At 37.5% G+C, this 17,960-nt stretch overlaps 1 protein-coding gene across 3 annotated transcripts in view; it reads right to left on the bottom strand.

The window, feature by feature from the left end:
- Window positions 1-17,960, bottom strand: part of NAB1 (NGFI-A binding protein 1) — a 47,134-nt gene that overhangs the window by 15,238 nt on the left and 13,936 nt on the right. For all 3 annotated transcript variants that reach the window (XM_043487573.1, XM_043487572.1, XM_043487571.1), the window contains exons 3-4: window positions 5,094-5,227; window positions 2,501-2,552 (exon numbers count right to left, since the gene is read on the bottom strand). In XM_043487573.1, the coding sequence (XP_043343508.1) occupies window positions 2,501-2,552; window positions 5,094-5,227 (186 nt within the window). The remainder of the gene's footprint in view (window positions 1-2,500; window positions 2,553-5,093; window positions 5,228-17,960) is intronic.

Here is a 17,960-nt window from a genome sequence, read left to right as displayed (position 1 = left end):
AACTGTGCAAATGGCTTTGGGAAGTCTAGTAAAGTAATAAACTAATCACATAGAACTATAATTCAATTGGGGCTTCCCAGATGGCGCTGTGGTAAAGGACCTGCCTGACAACGCAGGAGACCTAAACGATGCGTGTTCAACCCCTGGGTCGGGAAGATCCCCGGGAGGAGGGCACGGCAGCCCATTCCAGTATTTCTGCCTGGAGAACCCACAGACAGAGGAGCCTGGCGGGCTACAGTCCACAGGGTTGCAGAGTCAGACACAACCGAAGCAACTTAAAACGCATGCATAAGTCAAATATCTCTAGTGAATATAAAGGGCTGGAAGGGTCACATCTAACTTCAACCCGACACTGTGAGCTCCTAAGAAGAAATCCAAAACACTGTAACTGGATACAGAAATAATCAGCTTACATTTCAGATCAGGGCTACTGAGAGGGTCAGAAAGACTTATCAATACAGCGTAACAAGGAAACACTATAGCTCCAACAGTCCATGAGATCCATGACCTCAGACTTCAGTGTCCCCCAGTGGCCGCAGCAGCTAGACAAAAGGAAACCACGGCTTGGACATGTGAGAACAGCCTGAGCCACAGTGGCGTGGAGGGTCAACGGTGAGAGAGAGGCAGACATACTCTCTAATAAGCCAGTAGCTGGCTGGTTACCTTTCCTGGCCACAGGGTAGGTTTTGTACCTTCCTGCCTCTAAATCCTCCACATACCCTTTAGTAGTTTCTTTGTTTATCCAGTTTCCCTTCTAGAGGCAGAGTCACTAACAGATAAATCCACAGAGATCCTCTCTTACTCATTATTTTGAGAGGCAACAGCAGAAAATATTGCACTAGCTAGCTCTTTCAATGGCCTTAAGTCATTTCAGTAAGTTTTTTGAGTACTGTATGTGAGGTTAACCCATCTTAAACATTACTCCTGAGTTAACACTGAAGTAGATTACAAACATAAACACACTTTTTAAAAAGGCGCTCATTTTGGACACTTTTCTTCTGTGAGAACCACTGTGTATGGCTAAAGCTTTTAGAACATAAAGGTATTTACTCATGGCCATTCATGATTTCATCTAATAGATTTTAAGGCCTACACAAGGCACTATTATAAACTAAGTAAAAGTAGTGGACAGACAGATAAGAGCTCTACTTTCACCTAATGGGGCAGACCAGTAACAAATTAAAAACACATCCATAAGAGTTTCAGACACGGGTAAGCGCTATGAAAACAAAGACGCCCCGCCAGGACAGAGAGCCTAGATGCGATGGGGGGTGACAGTGCCTCTTTAGGAGGGAAGCAGGGAGCTCCGAGGAAACGGCTACAAGCTGAAGCCGTGTGAAGACCCAGAGAGAGATCCAGGGAGGGCAACAGCCAGCCAGCGCTGAGGCACACCTGAGTCTGATGTGTTCCAGGAACTGAAAGGCGGTCAGTGGAGCTGGGACACAGTAAGAATGGGGAAGTGTGGAAGCAGATGAGGTTAGAGAGTCGGGTCAGAGTCAGCTCAGGCAGGGTCTTCGGAGCCTCAGGAAAAAGTGTAGCTTTTATTCTAGGCAGAGTAGACAGCCACTAGAAAGATTTAAGCAAGAAAAGGGATGTATGTTTTTAAAAGATTAACTCTGGCTTTGGTATAAATGAAAGATTATTGCAGGCAATCAGATGCTTAGCAAGAATAACCTGATTATGGAAATTTAGGGTAGTTAAACACAGCTTGTTTTCCTTAACAAGAAATTAAAGAATGAATGACCAAGAGCAGTGACCTCTCTCCCCTGTCCAAGAAAAAAAGGAGCTGCCCGCTCTGCTTCAGACTGGCCTTTAGAAAAGTATCAATCCAAATTAAAGAGTTTCATTCTGAAACTGGTTCTGAGAGCCCTAAGAAAAGCATATTGTTCTTGCTCAACTCACCTTACCACTCACAGGTCTAAAATCAGAAAGAGAGACTCAGCAGTTATACCCTAAAAGAGGCTTTTAATTACAGTAAAGTTTTCATAACTTACAGCTACTGAAGTGTCACTTCTCTCAGATATTTAATATAAAGAAATTAAACTTTAGCTGCTTTGAGTCTAAAAGAGGCTTTTAATTACAGTAAAGTTTTCATAACTTACAGCTACTGAAGTGTCACTTCTCTCAGATATTTAATATAAAGAAATTAAACTTTAGCTGCTTTGAGTCTACTTGATAAGATGACTAATGATGTAAATAAAATTATAAAAGGGACAGTTTAACCAGTAAGGAGTTTTAAATCTGTAAGAAACAACTGTTTACAAATCAACCTTTGACAAACTGACTGGGCCCCAAGCTCATCACTGCTGTTTCCTTCCAGGAGTTTTCTGAGTATCCTAGTTCAAATTACTACAGATACTTCAAAGTGACCACATTCTGTATCATTTTTCAGATTCCACAATTCACATTTTCTCACTAGCTGATGGGACCATTCCTTCTTTCTCAGTTGAACTAGTAAGCAAATACTATTAGCATAAGAAAAGATAACACATAATCATACCTCTACTTTAATTCTCTTCGGGGATAATTCATCTCTCTCTCCACATTTTGACCTGAGGGGAATGAGGGAGAGAGAAAAATTTGAGAAGGTAACAAATTTTTTCTAAAGGCATCTAAATCTATAAACTTCCACCAAAACAAACAACTCTGGAACCCTGCCACCAGAAATAAGACATTCATAATGAACATTAAATAATGAAAAAGAGACTTTTCATAATTTCTAAGTTAACAATGGGGAAACAGACAAACACAACTACATTATACATTTTAAAAGGCCACTACCTAAGAATGCCTAAAACAGAAAATACTCAGTATTAATGAGTACCACAAAATGAAAAAGGGAAAAAATCGAGGACTGTATTCTATGTGATCCTTCATGGATCAGTACAATTTAGAATAAAATGACAATAATAACCATTTAAGATGAATGCTTAAGGCTACATGAGATTAAAGTACATTTTGTCTATCTATCAGAACTATACATGCATCTTCCCTTGATCTTTAGGTATCCCTCTTCTGGGAATCTATCCCACAGAAGCACATACACAAACATCAAATATAACTGCCAATTCAACTATGGCAACTCATAAATTTTTAAGTTATACCTCAACACAAAAGATGTTAAAATGTGGAAAAACACATCTCAGAATCAACAAAGTATGTATGAGGTTAATGTGGTATTACTTATAATGACAAAAGACTAGAGACAAGCCATGTGTCCACCAAGGGACTGGTTAAATGAATCATGGTGGATCCACATAACGCAGTTTCCTGCAGCTGCTAAAAAGAGAGTGACGAAGATGCATCTGTGCTAATACAGCAAGATCTCTAAGACACGTTAAACTAAGAATGAAATACAACATAATGCAGACACATGCTACTTCTTTTTTTTCCAAAAAAAAGGTATAAGTGAGAAATACATGCACATAGACAGACACTAGAAGGATGAAAAAGAAACTAATAACAACTACCAACAATGAGAAGAGGAAGAGAGTAAAGAAGACAGAAACGAGAGTGCAACCTCTGGCATCAGCTTTTTACTTAGTTTCAACTTATAATGTGAAAGTCTTATGTATTGCAAAATGATTTAACTTAAAATATACAAATGTAAATAAATACTATAAAAAATAAAAATTGTGGAAGGCAGTGGTTTCTGGGTCTTAGTATTCAGAAAGAAGGGGAAGCAGGGTAACTGCTTTGTAACAAGCCTTGTATACTTGAGACTTGTGTAATAAGACGTCATATACCATATACATGTACTACTTTGATTAAAGAAATTTATTTATGTAAATGTCAGAAAACTTTGTATGACACAGTGAAGAAAACGTCACAAAAATCAGCTCTTGAACATTCAACCAAAAAAAAAAATCTTGTGAGTAATCCTCTAACATTGCTTTATATTCTTACCCTGATCATTTATTTTGTATAATTTTACTTGTTGCTGATTTCTAAGTACGTGGGCTCTTGACGGAACAGACGAAAAAGCCACTAGGAGTTAGGGAAAATAACGGTAATGAAAGCAAGTGCCTGTCTAGGTGGTTTTCAAGTTTGAACACGCACAAGAATCATAGCAGCTGCTTGTGAAAGTTTGGACTCTGAGGTTCCATCCTCAGAGGATGTGATTTATTAGAGCTGGGAAGGGCACTCAAGATATGGTTTTTTCAATATACACTCAGTCACGCTAATTCATCTCCTCACAGAAGCAGTGGCAAGCACAGCTGAGCACGCACTGGAAATCAGGGTCCATACGAAGCCAAGTGAACAAGATCAAAATGTTCCTCTATCTACAGACAATGCTTAGGGTTTAAGTGAGGGTAAGATGAAGAATATATTATGTGTATGTTTACAGTAAATTTTAAAATCACCGCTGCTTTTCAACATGAGGTTTTTTATTTCAAACATATATTCCATACTTCACTCACTAGTAACCTAGTATTTTCCAATTTGCCTTTGCATACTGGGTAATGAAGTCTTTATCTCTTTAGCTAATCTCATCAGATGGCAAAGTGAAATTGCTCAATTGTGTCTAGCTCTTTGAGACCATATGGAACTGTAGCCTGCCATGCTCCTCTGTCCATGGGATTTTCCAGGCAAGAATACTGGAGTGGGCTGGCCACTTCCTTCTGCAGGGGATCGTCCCAACTTAGGGATCCAACCCAGGTCCCCCGCACCACAGGCAGACTCTCCACAGTCTGAACCACCAGGGAAGCCCCTCAGATTGGCAAACACTTTGCAAAAGAAAACACACTCCTTTCAGAGAGAGTTCATGTAGTTTGTATAGTATACAAATAAGTCTATAAATGCTGCTTAACTAAATCCTTTCATCACACTCAAAACCAAAGCATCTATGTGAGAGAAGAATGCTGAGAACCACTACCAGACCAACACTACAGAGCTAGGGAACTATCTTTCAAAAGATAATAAAAGAGGATGAGACAAAGTAACAAACTTCAGCAACAATGTTTTGAAAATTCATTTCGCTGTTGATAGAATTATAACCACACTTCTACTTTTCTCAAATATACTCTACCAGTGGACTGTGTTTCAAGCTCTACTTTATCAAACTGCAAAAGCACTGTCAGTTACACACTTACTTGGTGGTTCTGTAAGTATATTTATAGGTGACTTCTCGAGAAATCTGCCTGGCCAGGGCAAAAAGTTCATCTCTTCTTGTCAGCAGGGCATTATCCTTTACACAGAGCTGAGCAGCCGCTTCATTAACGGTGAGCTGTATTTCAGAATAAAGTTTCCAAAGTTATAAGCATTTTTATTTCATCAATGTAGAAAATGTTTCACTTGAGAACATAAAAATGTCACATCATTATGTAGTTAAATCATAATTTATGAAAATCAGGATAGCCTTTACTCCTAATTAGTCCTACTGCCTAATTACAGAAGAAAATCAAGTCACCTACACCTCTCAGAACTCAAACTAATCAAAACGGTCATCTTGGTTTTATTTACACACTTTATTTATTTTTAAGTAGAAGAATTTATGGAAAATAAGCAAAATAAAAAGTTTAAAAATGTTCTGCATATTTTTTTGCTTATGAGAAACCAAGGGATCTGATTATATGATATGGTGATAATATTTCCTTAACTGAAACTGAATATATCACAAAAATATACAAGCAATTCATGCAGCTGAACATCAGAAAAATAAACAACCCAATGAAAAAATGGGCCAAAGAACTAAACAGACATTTCTCCAAAGAAGATATACAGATGGCAAACAAACACATGAAAAGATGCTCAACATCACTCATTATCAGAGAAATGCAAACCAAAACCACAATGAGGTACCATTACACGCCAGTCAGAATGGCTGCTATCCAAAAGTCTACAAGCAATAAATGCTGGAGAGGGTGTGGAGAAAAGGGAACCCTCTTACACTGTTGGTGGGAATGCAAACTAGTACAGCCACTATGGAGAACAGTGTGGAGATTCCTTAAAAAACTGGAAATAGATCTGCCATACGACCCAGCAATCCCACTTCTGGGCATACACACCGAGGAAACCAGATCTGAAAGAGACACGTGCACCCCAATGCTCATCACAGCACTGTTTATAATAGCCAGGACATGGAAGCAACCTAGATGCCCATCAGCAGACGAACAGATAAGAAAGCAGTGGTACATATATACAATGGAATATCACTCAGCCATTAAAAAGAACACATTTTAGTCAGCTGAGGTGGATGAAACTTACTACAGAGTGAAGTAAGTTAGAAAGAAAAACACCAATACAGTATATTAACATATATATATGGAATTTAGAAAGACGGGAACGATGACCCTATATGCGAGACAGCAAAAGAGACACAAATGTAAAGAATAGACTCTTGGACTCTGTGGGAGAAGGCAAGGGTGGGACGATTTGAGAGAACAGCATTGAAACATGTATATTAACATATGTGAAACAGATGACCAGTCCAAGTTCGATGCATGAAACAGGGCACTCAAAGCCGGTGCACTGGGACAACCCAGAGGGATGGGATGGGGAGGGAGAGGGAGGGGGGTTTGGGACGGTGGGACACATGTACACCTGTGGCTGATTCATGTCAATGATGGCAAAAACCTCCACAATATTGTAAAGTAATTAGCCTCCAATTACAATAAATAAATTAATTTACAAAACTGAATATACATGGTTTGATAATGTGAAGTGACATGCAAATTCTTAGGAATAAAAATTAAATTATATTCATTAAATATTTATAAAATCACTTAGTAAAAGGTAATAAAAAAGTATTATCACACATGAGGGCTAAAAAGGAAAAACAAGGTCTTAGAGTTACCAAATCTCTAAGATTCACGTTGTTCAGTTACTAAGCTGTGTCTGACTCTCTGCGACCCCATGAACTGCAGCACACCATGCTTCCTTGTCCTTCACTATCTCCTCGAGTTTGTTCAAACTCATGTCCACTGAGTCAGTGATGCCATCCAACCATCTCATCCTCTGTCACCCCCTTCCCCGCTTGCCCTCAATCTTTCCCAGTATCTGGGTCTTTTCCAATGAGTCGACTCTTTGCATCAGGTGGCCAAAGTGTTAGAGCTTCAGCATCAGTCCTTCCAGTGAATATTAAGGGTTGATTTCCTTTAGGATTGACTGGTTTGATCTCCTTGCTGTCTAAGGGACTCTGAAGAGTCTTCTCTAGCACCACAGTTCGAAAGCATCAAATCTTCTTTATGGTCCAAAGCATGTATGGCCACATCCATACATGACTACTGGAAAAACCATAGCTTTAACTATACAGACCTTTGTTGGCAAAGTGATGTCTCTTTTTTAATACGCTGTCTAGGTTTGTCATAGCTTTTCTTCCAAGGAGCAAATGTGTTTTAATTTCATGTTATTCTATTCTTTCATCTAAGTGTTAAATATTGCCAGTATAGAGTTGCTCATTGACGCAACACCAGTTCTAAAAATCTAAGTATCAATTGTTATCCTAAAGTCCAACACTATAATTTGCTTAATAGACTAGAGCATGTTTTTTATATAATGTTGTCAATTTAAATAGATGTAAGAAACTGCCAAGGGGTATATCAGACTTTTTTAAAAAGCAAGAAACCCATTCCAGGCATGATTGACGGCAAATTGACAGGACCTGAAGGCAGAGAGGCGTAGGAGTCTGCTCCATCACTTACCAGCTGTGTAACTTTGGACATGTAAAAACGTCTCAGAGCCTCAGTTTTCTCTGCGGCAAAACTGGATAATATCACTACCTCCAAGGACTCTAACAGGAAGTGAGAAGACACACTTGCCACAAAGTTGTTTTAGTATCAATTCTCATTTTCCTTTGATAAGCAATCAGGCATTTACTCTTCCTCCCTACCCTGACATTCCACTTGACTCACAATAACTTTTTTTAACAAGTTTTTAAAACACAGGGAAGCAAAAGAAAACAAATGCAACATGCATTCCATCCAGAATGACTATTAATATTTTTATGCATATTATTCAAATATTCCTTTGTGTACATCCATGTGAGCACAGGTGTGTAACCTCCTCTCCTTCACTTGACGTATGCTGCATTTTCACTTTCTCATGTTAAGCCAGAGACCTGACTTGTCAGTCTCTGGCATGGGTTCTGAGCTTAATGAATATTGACTGACTAACGAATGTATATAAGTATTCTTTACATTGTAATTTTTACTAACTAGACACACAAATCACTGCAGATGGTGACTGCAGCCATGAAATTAAAAGATGCTTACTCCTTGGAAGGAAAGTTATAACCAACATATACAGCCTATTAAAAAGCAGAGATATTACTTTGCCAACAAAGGTCTGTCTAGTCAAAGCTATGGTTTTTCCAGTAGTCATGTATGGATATGAGAGTTGGGCCATAAAGAAAGTTGAGCACCGAGGAATTGATGCTTTTGAACTGTGGTGTTGGAGAAGACTCTTGAGAGTCCCTTGGACTGCAAGGAGGTCCAACCAGTCCATCCTAAAGGAAATCAGCCCGGAATATTCATTGGAAGGACTGATGCTGAAGCTGAAATTCCAATACTTTGGCCACCTGATGCGAAGCACTGACTCACTGGAAAAGACCCTGATGCTGGGAAAGACTGAAGGCAGGAGGAGAAGGGGACGACAGAGGATGAGATGGTTGGATGGTATTACCAACTCGATGGACATGAGTTTGAGTAAGCTCCAGGAGTTGGTGATGGACAGGGAGGCCTGGTGTGCTGAAATCCATGGGGTCGCAAAGAGCTGGACACAACTGAGCGACTGAACTGAACTAAATGCTTGTAATGTGGCTACTGGCAATTAAGGCCAGGTTTCTTATTTTAAACCCATGGCTGAACATGAAAGCATAATAGGAAGAAATTATTTTCAGCCTTCTCCCTCCCCTCCTAAAGAATCATCAGTAGATCAATTTCTTCCCTAAGTGCTTTTGATAAGCACAATGTTACAGGAGCAGAAAGTAAAACATACTGCAAAGAATAATTTCCTAAATAAATTAGCTTCAACTGCAGCTTAGTGGTAGCTACAGTGACCTTTAATTATCCTTTTTGAGTTGCCTGTTATGTAGCTAGTTCTTTTTTGTGCTCATAAACCTAAGTAAGTATGGAGAAATTCTGGTTGTAAGATATTTTAACTGACAATATTTCAGACGTACCAGCTCATGCACAGCCATAGATAATAATAACTTTTCAACATAAATTAAAAACAGTGTTCTAGTATTCCTTTCATCATCCTACCAGAAACCAAGAAAAACAAACAGAACACAATCTCTGTAACTGAATTCAGGCTCTAACAGACCAAAAACTATACTGAACTCCCCAGGTCCTCAAAGAGCCTTCTGGCAAAAAAACTGAGGCTAGAGAAATAATGGTAGCTCACTCCAAGTTGTAATATGAAGCCAATTCATCAAGCTTTCCCCTCAAAAATTATTTTCTGTAAGTATCTTCTAGATTTCATAATCCTAGTTGCTAATAATTAAATCAGTAACAATCATGATGTATTTTAAAAAGAAAAATTATCCAAAACCAGCAGTTAGTCACTGCAGTACCAAGCTAGCTTTTTAAAAGTTCTAAGTTTCTAACTTTGTTAAAAGTATAAAATAAGATAGTCTCCCTCATTGGTTTACTTACTTCCTCCACTTCCTCCTTTCATAGCTAAAAATACCAAAATTCCATTCATATCTTTGTGAAAAGATTTCTTAAAGTTAGCCTTCTATTATTTATAACTATATTTTAAAACTGTCTTTGCTGGCAGTATTTAAAATGATAATCTTTTTAACAATCAAACGATTGTGACTTTCAATTAAGCTTCACGTAAGTGTTAGCATAACACTACAACATGAAGGCTATGTAACAGGGAGGCTCAGAGGGCAATCAAGACTTCCATTTCCAGCAGAGGGAGGGCTATGTACTATGCCTGGCCCTCTCACATTTCTCACAGGAAAAATGGCGGCTAAAATAGGAAGAAAAAATATCTTTACATTAATAAGCCAGCAAGACAGTAAGAACTACTGAGGCAAAAATGAATGAAGACAGTATCTCAAAGACTAAGTTGAGGACAGATGCTAAACCAGATGAACTTTTAGAGTTTCAATCTTCACAGCCTTGTTAGGCTGGTGAGTATGCGGAGAGAGTAACAGAAAAACCCCAGAATCCATCAAAGGAGAGGCTGAAGAGTCAAAGACCTTTCCTCCATAAAGGTGAAAAATAATACGAAAGTACTACAGCCAAATGTAAGACAGAATCAGAAACATACCTGTACACGGTCCCCCCTCACCTCCAGGGAAACGCAAGGAGAATTACCAGTCTTGAACCTTATTACTAACTGGGAGAGAATTTCATAAACCCAAATCAGCTCTTCACATGGGTTTTTAGCCCTAATTCACATTAACAGCCTGAGAATTTACTTTCATGAGGCTCCACAGTTGTACTGTGTGGAGCACAGGTGCCTGGTAGAAGCAAAAACAAAAAACCTCTAGGAGAGTCCATTTTCTTCCTAGCTCTCAAAACATTCCCACAGTTTCAAGAAATATGAGTTCATACATAGAAATCATTAAAGAGTCAAAGAAAGAAGGAATCAAAAGTAAAAACCAGCAGAAACAGTCCCTCAAGGACTTCATTTAAAGAGATAAAAGGAGTTGAAAATATGACTAAAAGAGTAATAGAGTAAAAATGACCAAGAAAAATTGAGAAGTCAGAAGGAGAGAAGAATTAAGGAGGAATAAGAATTGGGGTATAGGAAAAAAAGACTTCTAAAGCAGACAGTAGTCACATAACCGCTGGCTTCTAAACACAATGAAAGCCAAAGGCCAAGGAAATGATACCTTTGATTACGAACAGAAAGTAAATGACAATATAGAATTTGATACCCAAAATAAGTAGCAATTAAGAATGAAGACAAAGCTAGTGGTGGAGGTGATGCAACTGCAAATGAGCTATTTCAAATCCTAAAAGATGATGCTGTTAAAGTGCTGCATTCAATATGACAGCTAATTTGGGAAACTCAGCAGTGGCTGGTTAGTTTTCATTCCAATCCCAAAGAAAGGCAATGCCAAAGAATGCTCAAACTACTGTACAACTGTGCTCATTTCACGTGCTAGTAAGGTAATGCTAAAAATCCTTCAAGCCAGGCTTTAGCAGTACGTGAACCAAAAACTTCCAGATGTACAAGCCAGATTTAGAAAAGGCAGCGGAACCACAGATCAAATTGGCAGCATCTGCGGGATCATAGAAAAAAGCAAGGGAATTACAGAAAAACATCTTCTGCTTCACTGACTATGCTTAAAGCCTTTGACTGTGTGGATCACAACAAACTGGAAAATTCTTAAAGAGATGAGAATACCAGACCACTTAATCTGTTTTCTGAGAAATCTGTATGCAGGTCAAGAAGCAACAGTTATAACTGGACATGGAACAACAGACTGGTTCAAAATTGGTAAAGGAGTAGGTCAAGGCTGTATATTGTCACCCTGCTTATTTAACTTATATGCAGAGTACATCATGAGAAACGCTGGGCTGGATGAAGCACAAGCTGGAATCAAGATTGCCAGGAGAAATATCAATAACCTCAGATATGCAGATGACACCACCCTTATGGCAAAAAGTGAAGAACTAAAGAGCTTCTTGATGAAAGTGAAAGAGGAGAGTGAAAAGTTGGCTTAAAACTCAATATTCAGAAAACTAAGATCATGGCATCTGGCCCATCACTTCATGGCAAATAGATGGGGAAACAATGGAAACAGTGAGAGACTTTATTGTCTTGGGCTCCAAAATTACTGCAGACAGTGACTCCAGCAATGAAATTAAAAGACACTCCCTTCTTGGAAGGAAAGCTATGACCATCCTAGACAGCATATTAAAAAGCAGAGATATTACTTTGCCAACAAAGGTCCGTTTAGTCAAAGCTATGGTTTTTCCAGTAGTCATGCATGCATGTGAGAGTTGTACTATATGAGAAAGAAAGCTCAGCGCCGAGGAATTGATGCTTTTGAACCGTGTTGTTGGAGAAGACTCTTCAGAGTCCCTCAGACTGCAAGGATATCCAACCAGTCCATCCCAAAGGAAATCAGTCCTGAATATTCATTGGAAGGACTGATGCTTTAGCTGAAACTCCCAATATTTTGGCTACCTGCTGTGAAGAACTGACTCATTGGAAAAGACCTTGGTGCTGGGAAAGACTGAAGGCAGGAGCAGAAAGGGACGACAGAGGATGAGATGGTTGGATGGCATCACTGACTCTACGGACATGAGTTTGAGTAAGCTCCAGAAGTTGGTAATAAACAGTGAAGCCTGGCGTGCTGCAATCCATGAGGTCACATAGAGTTGGAGTGACTGAAATGAACTGAGAAAAGCTTTTGTATACATATATATAAATATGTACAACAAATATATTTTAGAAAACTTACACTCTTTTGCCTAACTAAAAAATTACATTTTGATTCCATTTGTTTGACTCAGTATGAATAGAATGCTAGATTTCTAATTAAAAAATAGATATGCAACAAACGTTTACTGTATAGCATAGGGAACTATAGTCAATAACTTGTAATAACTTATAATGGAAAAAATTTCAAAAAGAATATATCTGTATTTGTATAACCAAATCACCTTGCGCCGTACCTGAATCATTATAAGTCAACTATACTTTAATAAAAATATATATATATTAAAAAAATCAAGATGCACAGTCTGGAAATGGGGCAGATGATTTGTAATAAGGAAATACTCTTGAAAATATGCTGCCTCAGATGTATATCCATCAATATCTCAGTACTAATGCAACCAATATCCTCCTCTTCTACCCAAACTTACTGCCACATTTCAAGTGAGATTTATCTGTTGTCAACCCAAGAAAACAAATTGCTTTACTATTAAACAAACAAACAAACAAACTTGCTCCTTGGAAGGAAAGCTAGGACAAACCTAGACAGCACATTAAAAAGCAAAGACATCACTTTGCCAACAAAGGTCCGTGTAGTCAAAGCTATAGTTTTTCCAGTAGTTATGTACAGATGTGAGAGCTGGATGGTAAAGAAGACTGAGCACCAAACAACTGATATGTTCAAATTGTGGTGCTGGAAAAGACTCTTGAGAGTCCCCTGGACAGCAAGGAGATCAAACCAGTCAATCCTAACAGAAATCAACCCTGAATATTCATTGGAAGGACTAATGCTAAAGCTGAAGCTCCAGTACTCTGGGTACCTGAGGCAAAGAGCTGACTCACTGGAAAAGATTCTGATGCTGGGAAAGAATGAAGGCAGGAGGAGAAGTGGGCAACAGGGGATGAAGTGGTTGGAGGGAATCAGTGACTCAATGGACATGAGTTTGAGTGACTTCCAGGAGACAGTAACAGACAGGGTAGCCTCACATGTTGCAGTGCAGAGGGGTGCAAAGAGTTGAACACAACTTAGCTACTGAACAACAATAACAACGAAAACGAGGGCGGAATGAAGATATTCTCCAATAGGGTGGGGAAGGAGAGAGTTTGCCTACAGCAGGCCTTCATTAAGAAAATTCTAGATAATGCACTTCAGGCCAAAGGACACTAGTTCCAGATGGTAAATGTGAGATATAAAAAACAGGAAGGGAAGAAATACAAATAAAGGAAATAAATTCAAAGCATCAGTCACTGTAATAAATTTAAATGGACCAAATGTTTCCGTTAAAAGACAAAGAATGTAAGACAGAATTTTTTAAATACCCAACTATCATATTTACAAGAGGTATATCGAAAATATAGATTCAGAAAAACCAAAAGTAAAAGGATGGAAAAAAGAAGTAACAAGCAATTACTAACAAAAAGAAAGCACATGTATTAATATCAACACAAAAAAGTTTTAAAAAGCAAAATGCATTATTAAAAATCAATAAGGCCACTACAGAATTCAAAGAGAAAGGGACAACTCAACAATCAAAGTAGGTGATTTCAACACACGACTCAGTTACTGATAGAGCAAGCAGACAAAATAATAAAAAATTCAGTCTACAGAAGGTTTGAATAACAGACCTAATAAGCTTGTTAAAACAAACACATAGAGAATACTCTAACAACAACTGCAGAAGCACATTTAAAACACTGACCACATACTGGGCCATAACAACATCTCAACATATTTTACAGGGCTGGCAACAGGCAAACCATGTTCTCTGATCACAATGTAACTCAGTTAGAAATAATTAGGAAAAAGAACTAAGGAAAAACCTCTCACATTAGGAAATGAAAAAAAAAAACAAAAAACTTCTTAATAGTTTGTGAACAGAAAGTATAAATAAAAGAGAGAAATAATCAGAATTAAAACCTTTGGGAATAATGCTAATTCAATACATAGTGAGAATTCATGGCCTTAATTGCTTACATTAGAAAAGAACAACTGAACATTAATGAACTCAGGATAAAATGTAAGTTAGAACAATAAACTATACGAAAGCAGATGTAAACGAACACAACATAACTACAAAGTTCAATTAAGCCAAAAGTGCTTCCCAATAAAGAAGTTGGAAAGCTTTTCTGTAAAAGGTCAGCTAGTAATATTTTAGGCTTTACAGGCCAGTCTGTGTTAACAAAAACCCAACCCTACACCATAGCTCAAAAGCAGCCACAGATAATGCATAAACAGAAAGGCATGTCTGTATTCCAAAGAAAGTTTATCTGCAAAATCAGGAAGTGGGCAAAATTTTGCCCACAGGCTTCGGTCTGCAGATCCCTGAAAAGATTAATCTAACTGACAAATCTCTGGCAAGGCTGATCAGGGGAAAAGAGACAAAGGTACAAACAATATTAGGTCTTAAAAACTATAAACTATCCCAATAAGTTTGAACACTTAGATGAAATGGACAGATTCTCAGAAAAATTGTGAATTATCAAAAGTGACTCAAGAAGGGACACTAACCTGATAGCCCTATAATCTACTTTTTTTTTTCATTAACCAACATCATTTTAATTATACATGAGATAGTATTTAAACATTAATGAACTGAAAGAAATATATTTCCATTATTTCTTCAGATTTCATTAAACCCCAAACTTAGCAAAGTCTAATCTACTTTTTAAAATGATCGAAAGGAAATGTCCAGCATTTCTTTCAAGTATGAGATGGTGAAATTGTTCCACTCAAGCTCAGAGTTCAGAATAAAGCATTGTACCTAGTAATAGTATGTTCAGGTCTACCAGCTTCCCTGATCTGACAATCCCTGTCTCTCAAAACTAAAACCGTTGGGCTTCTCTGACACCCTCAGCCTTGCCTTCTTAACGTTATAGTGGTAGCTGACCTAAACCTGACACCACCATGTATCCCATGGGCCTAGGTCCTTGTTTTCGCAATCTTCTTGGCACTCCACCTTCTATAGCATTTCCATTACATCTACAACTTACCCACTAACTCTACTTTCTCCTCTTTTTGTCCTTCCTGTCTTTGAGTCCCAGAGCTCTTTGGCTGGAAGCTGCTATCTGCTGACAAACATTCTCTATAATGCCGACTTGTCTGTGCTTCTCTCTCTCCATATTACAAGCCCCTACATTCTCCACGGCCTTGCTCTTCCCAACTTTCAGTGTCTCTCTTTATCCACTTACTGCTTTAAGGTTTGATGCACTCTGCTTACCTAGTTTACCACGTACTCTACCAACACATCTGGACAGATGGAACTCTGCCTGCCTGGATCTCTTTGTAATCCTGCTCCTGGGTTTGTCGTTAGCACCTGCCCCACACCAGTTAACGAGTGTGGTTCTAGGCCTCAGCCTCTTACATTATTATGCTCACGGTCTGACCCCTATGACCAGGCCATACCTAGCCATGTCCTAAGACCATCACTGATTCTCTAGCTTTAAAGAAAGTGTCTGTAACAATGATTCATTCTACAATTCTTTACAATAAAATGGAATGATTATAAATTTTACAATGTATACTGGGAAACAAATATAAAGTGCATATAAAAATGAGAATTTTATGTACTCGTGAGTTGAAAATTATTTTTCAGGTACAGATAACTTCCTGATGTTCATCTACTTGTGACCTACCTATATGTCTTGAAAGATGAAAAGAATAGTGTCCACAGACTTTGTAATACTATACACAGGGTCAGAAATACCACTAAAAGTGGATTAAGAATAAGTCATATCTTTCCTTATTTAGAACTTGAGGACAAACTAGTAACCTTCTTTAGTCTTAGGAATTTAGAAAAACTCAAGTCTTTCCCTCATTTGAAACAGTCAAATTAAAAAATGTAAAATTATCACAATACCTAAACAGTACATTTGATAGTAGCTTCTTTAATTCCCTCAGGATTTCATAATTTCTACCAAATTCTTGGATGGTTACTAGTTTGAAGAAAGTGCTCTGATGCATAAACTTCTATCCTAAAATATATTATTGGACCAGATTCACACACTTGACTTACAAATAATAAGTGGTCTAAGTTAAGTTTCAAAAACACAAGCCACATTTTCCAAAGCTCCACCCCCACATCTCTGCCTACTAGCATTCATTTTGATTGTTTCCTTCTTTTGGGAAACCCACAATGGGCTCATTACTTAAATACCACCTGTGCCTATTTATTCAAAGAAGCAAAGAGCCCCTTAGGAAAAGTCAAGTGTGAAAGAATTCATTTTGGATTTTTTAAAAGGAGGTTAGAAATTTTTTAAGTGAGATTGATAGGGTTTATTGAAGTCATCTCTTTAACATACTTTTGCTTTAATAAAAGTACAGGTCCTTGACTATGTTTCATCTGCCATGTTTTAAGAACTATATGAAAGCTAGATTAAAGCATGAACCTAAAACTGCCAACACGTTTCGCCCTCTGTTTCCTATCATAAGAGCCTTTAGCAGATTCCTCTACACTGGGCCACAGGTAATGAAAGTGTCAAAGTGCAGCTGAATTATAATGCTACTTGTATTTTCTAGATCTATTCACAAGTTCTTGTGAATTTATTATTGTATGGCAACAATACATAACAATTACACAAGGACATGCCCAAAGGAGATCAAATCATAGAATCCCTGTGACTAATTTTGCTAACCAATTCTCTGATATTAAGCATCAGTTGACATTCATATCTATAATAATTTAAAAATATCAGATGGTGAAACTGCTGAAAAGAAGATTAATATATAAAAATCGGCCAGTGATAGTAATTTAAAAAGGAAACAATTTCATTTACAATTATATCCCCTTTATATCTTATTCATGTATGTATAAAAGCAAAATAAATGTAAATGTTTATAATACAAACATTTAATATACACATGTATAATACACAGTATTTGACCTAACAAGAAATGTTCAAAACTGTGAATAAAGAACTAAAAAATTACAGAAGAATATAGAAGAGCTAAGTAAATGCACATACTATGTTACTATATGGGAGTTTTCATTATTGTAAATATATCATTTTCCCCCCAAATTAACCTATACCTTTAGGGCATTTCTAATCAAACACCAGCAGAAATTTTGGGGAAATTTGACAAATACACTAAAAACTTCATTTGAGAAGGAGAAATGTGTAAGATTACCTAAAAAAAAAAGACGCTGCACAAGAATACTATTGAAGGGGCACTTGCCTTTCCATATATAAAATATAGTATTTTGCTACAGTAACTGTCGTAACTTTACACTGGTGAAGGAACACAGAATCAGATGAATGAAAGGACACAGGACAAGATCAACGACCATTACTATACAGAATTAAATTTCCACATGGCAACCAGTCTAAAAGGTCAAAGGACATATGATCATTTGGAAAAATATTTACAATCTAAGAAAAAAAGTTAATATACTTACAACATAAAAAGTTTTTATCAATATTTTAAAGGTAAGACAACTCCAACAATAAAACAAAGGATATGAACATAAAATTGGATGTTTATTAACCATATGAAAAGATGCTCTTTCTCAATAATGAAAGTTACTTTGAGCAATGGAAATTTTTCTTAGACTGACGAAAATTAAAAATGACAAATGCAGTATTAGCAAGAGTGTGGGAAAATGGACATTTGCATATAA

The sequence above is a fragment of the Cervus canadensis genome, chromosome 15 (genome assembly GCF_019320065.1).
Source record: "Cervus canadensis isolate Bull #8, Minnesota chromosome 15, ASM1932006v1, whole genome shotgun sequence".
Classification (NCBI taxonomy): Eukaryota; Metazoa; Chordata; class Mammalia; order Artiodactyla; family Cervidae; genus Cervus; species Cervus canadensis.
Note: the sequence above shows the minus strand (reverse complement) of the source record. Positions and strands in the feature narration are given on the sequence as shown.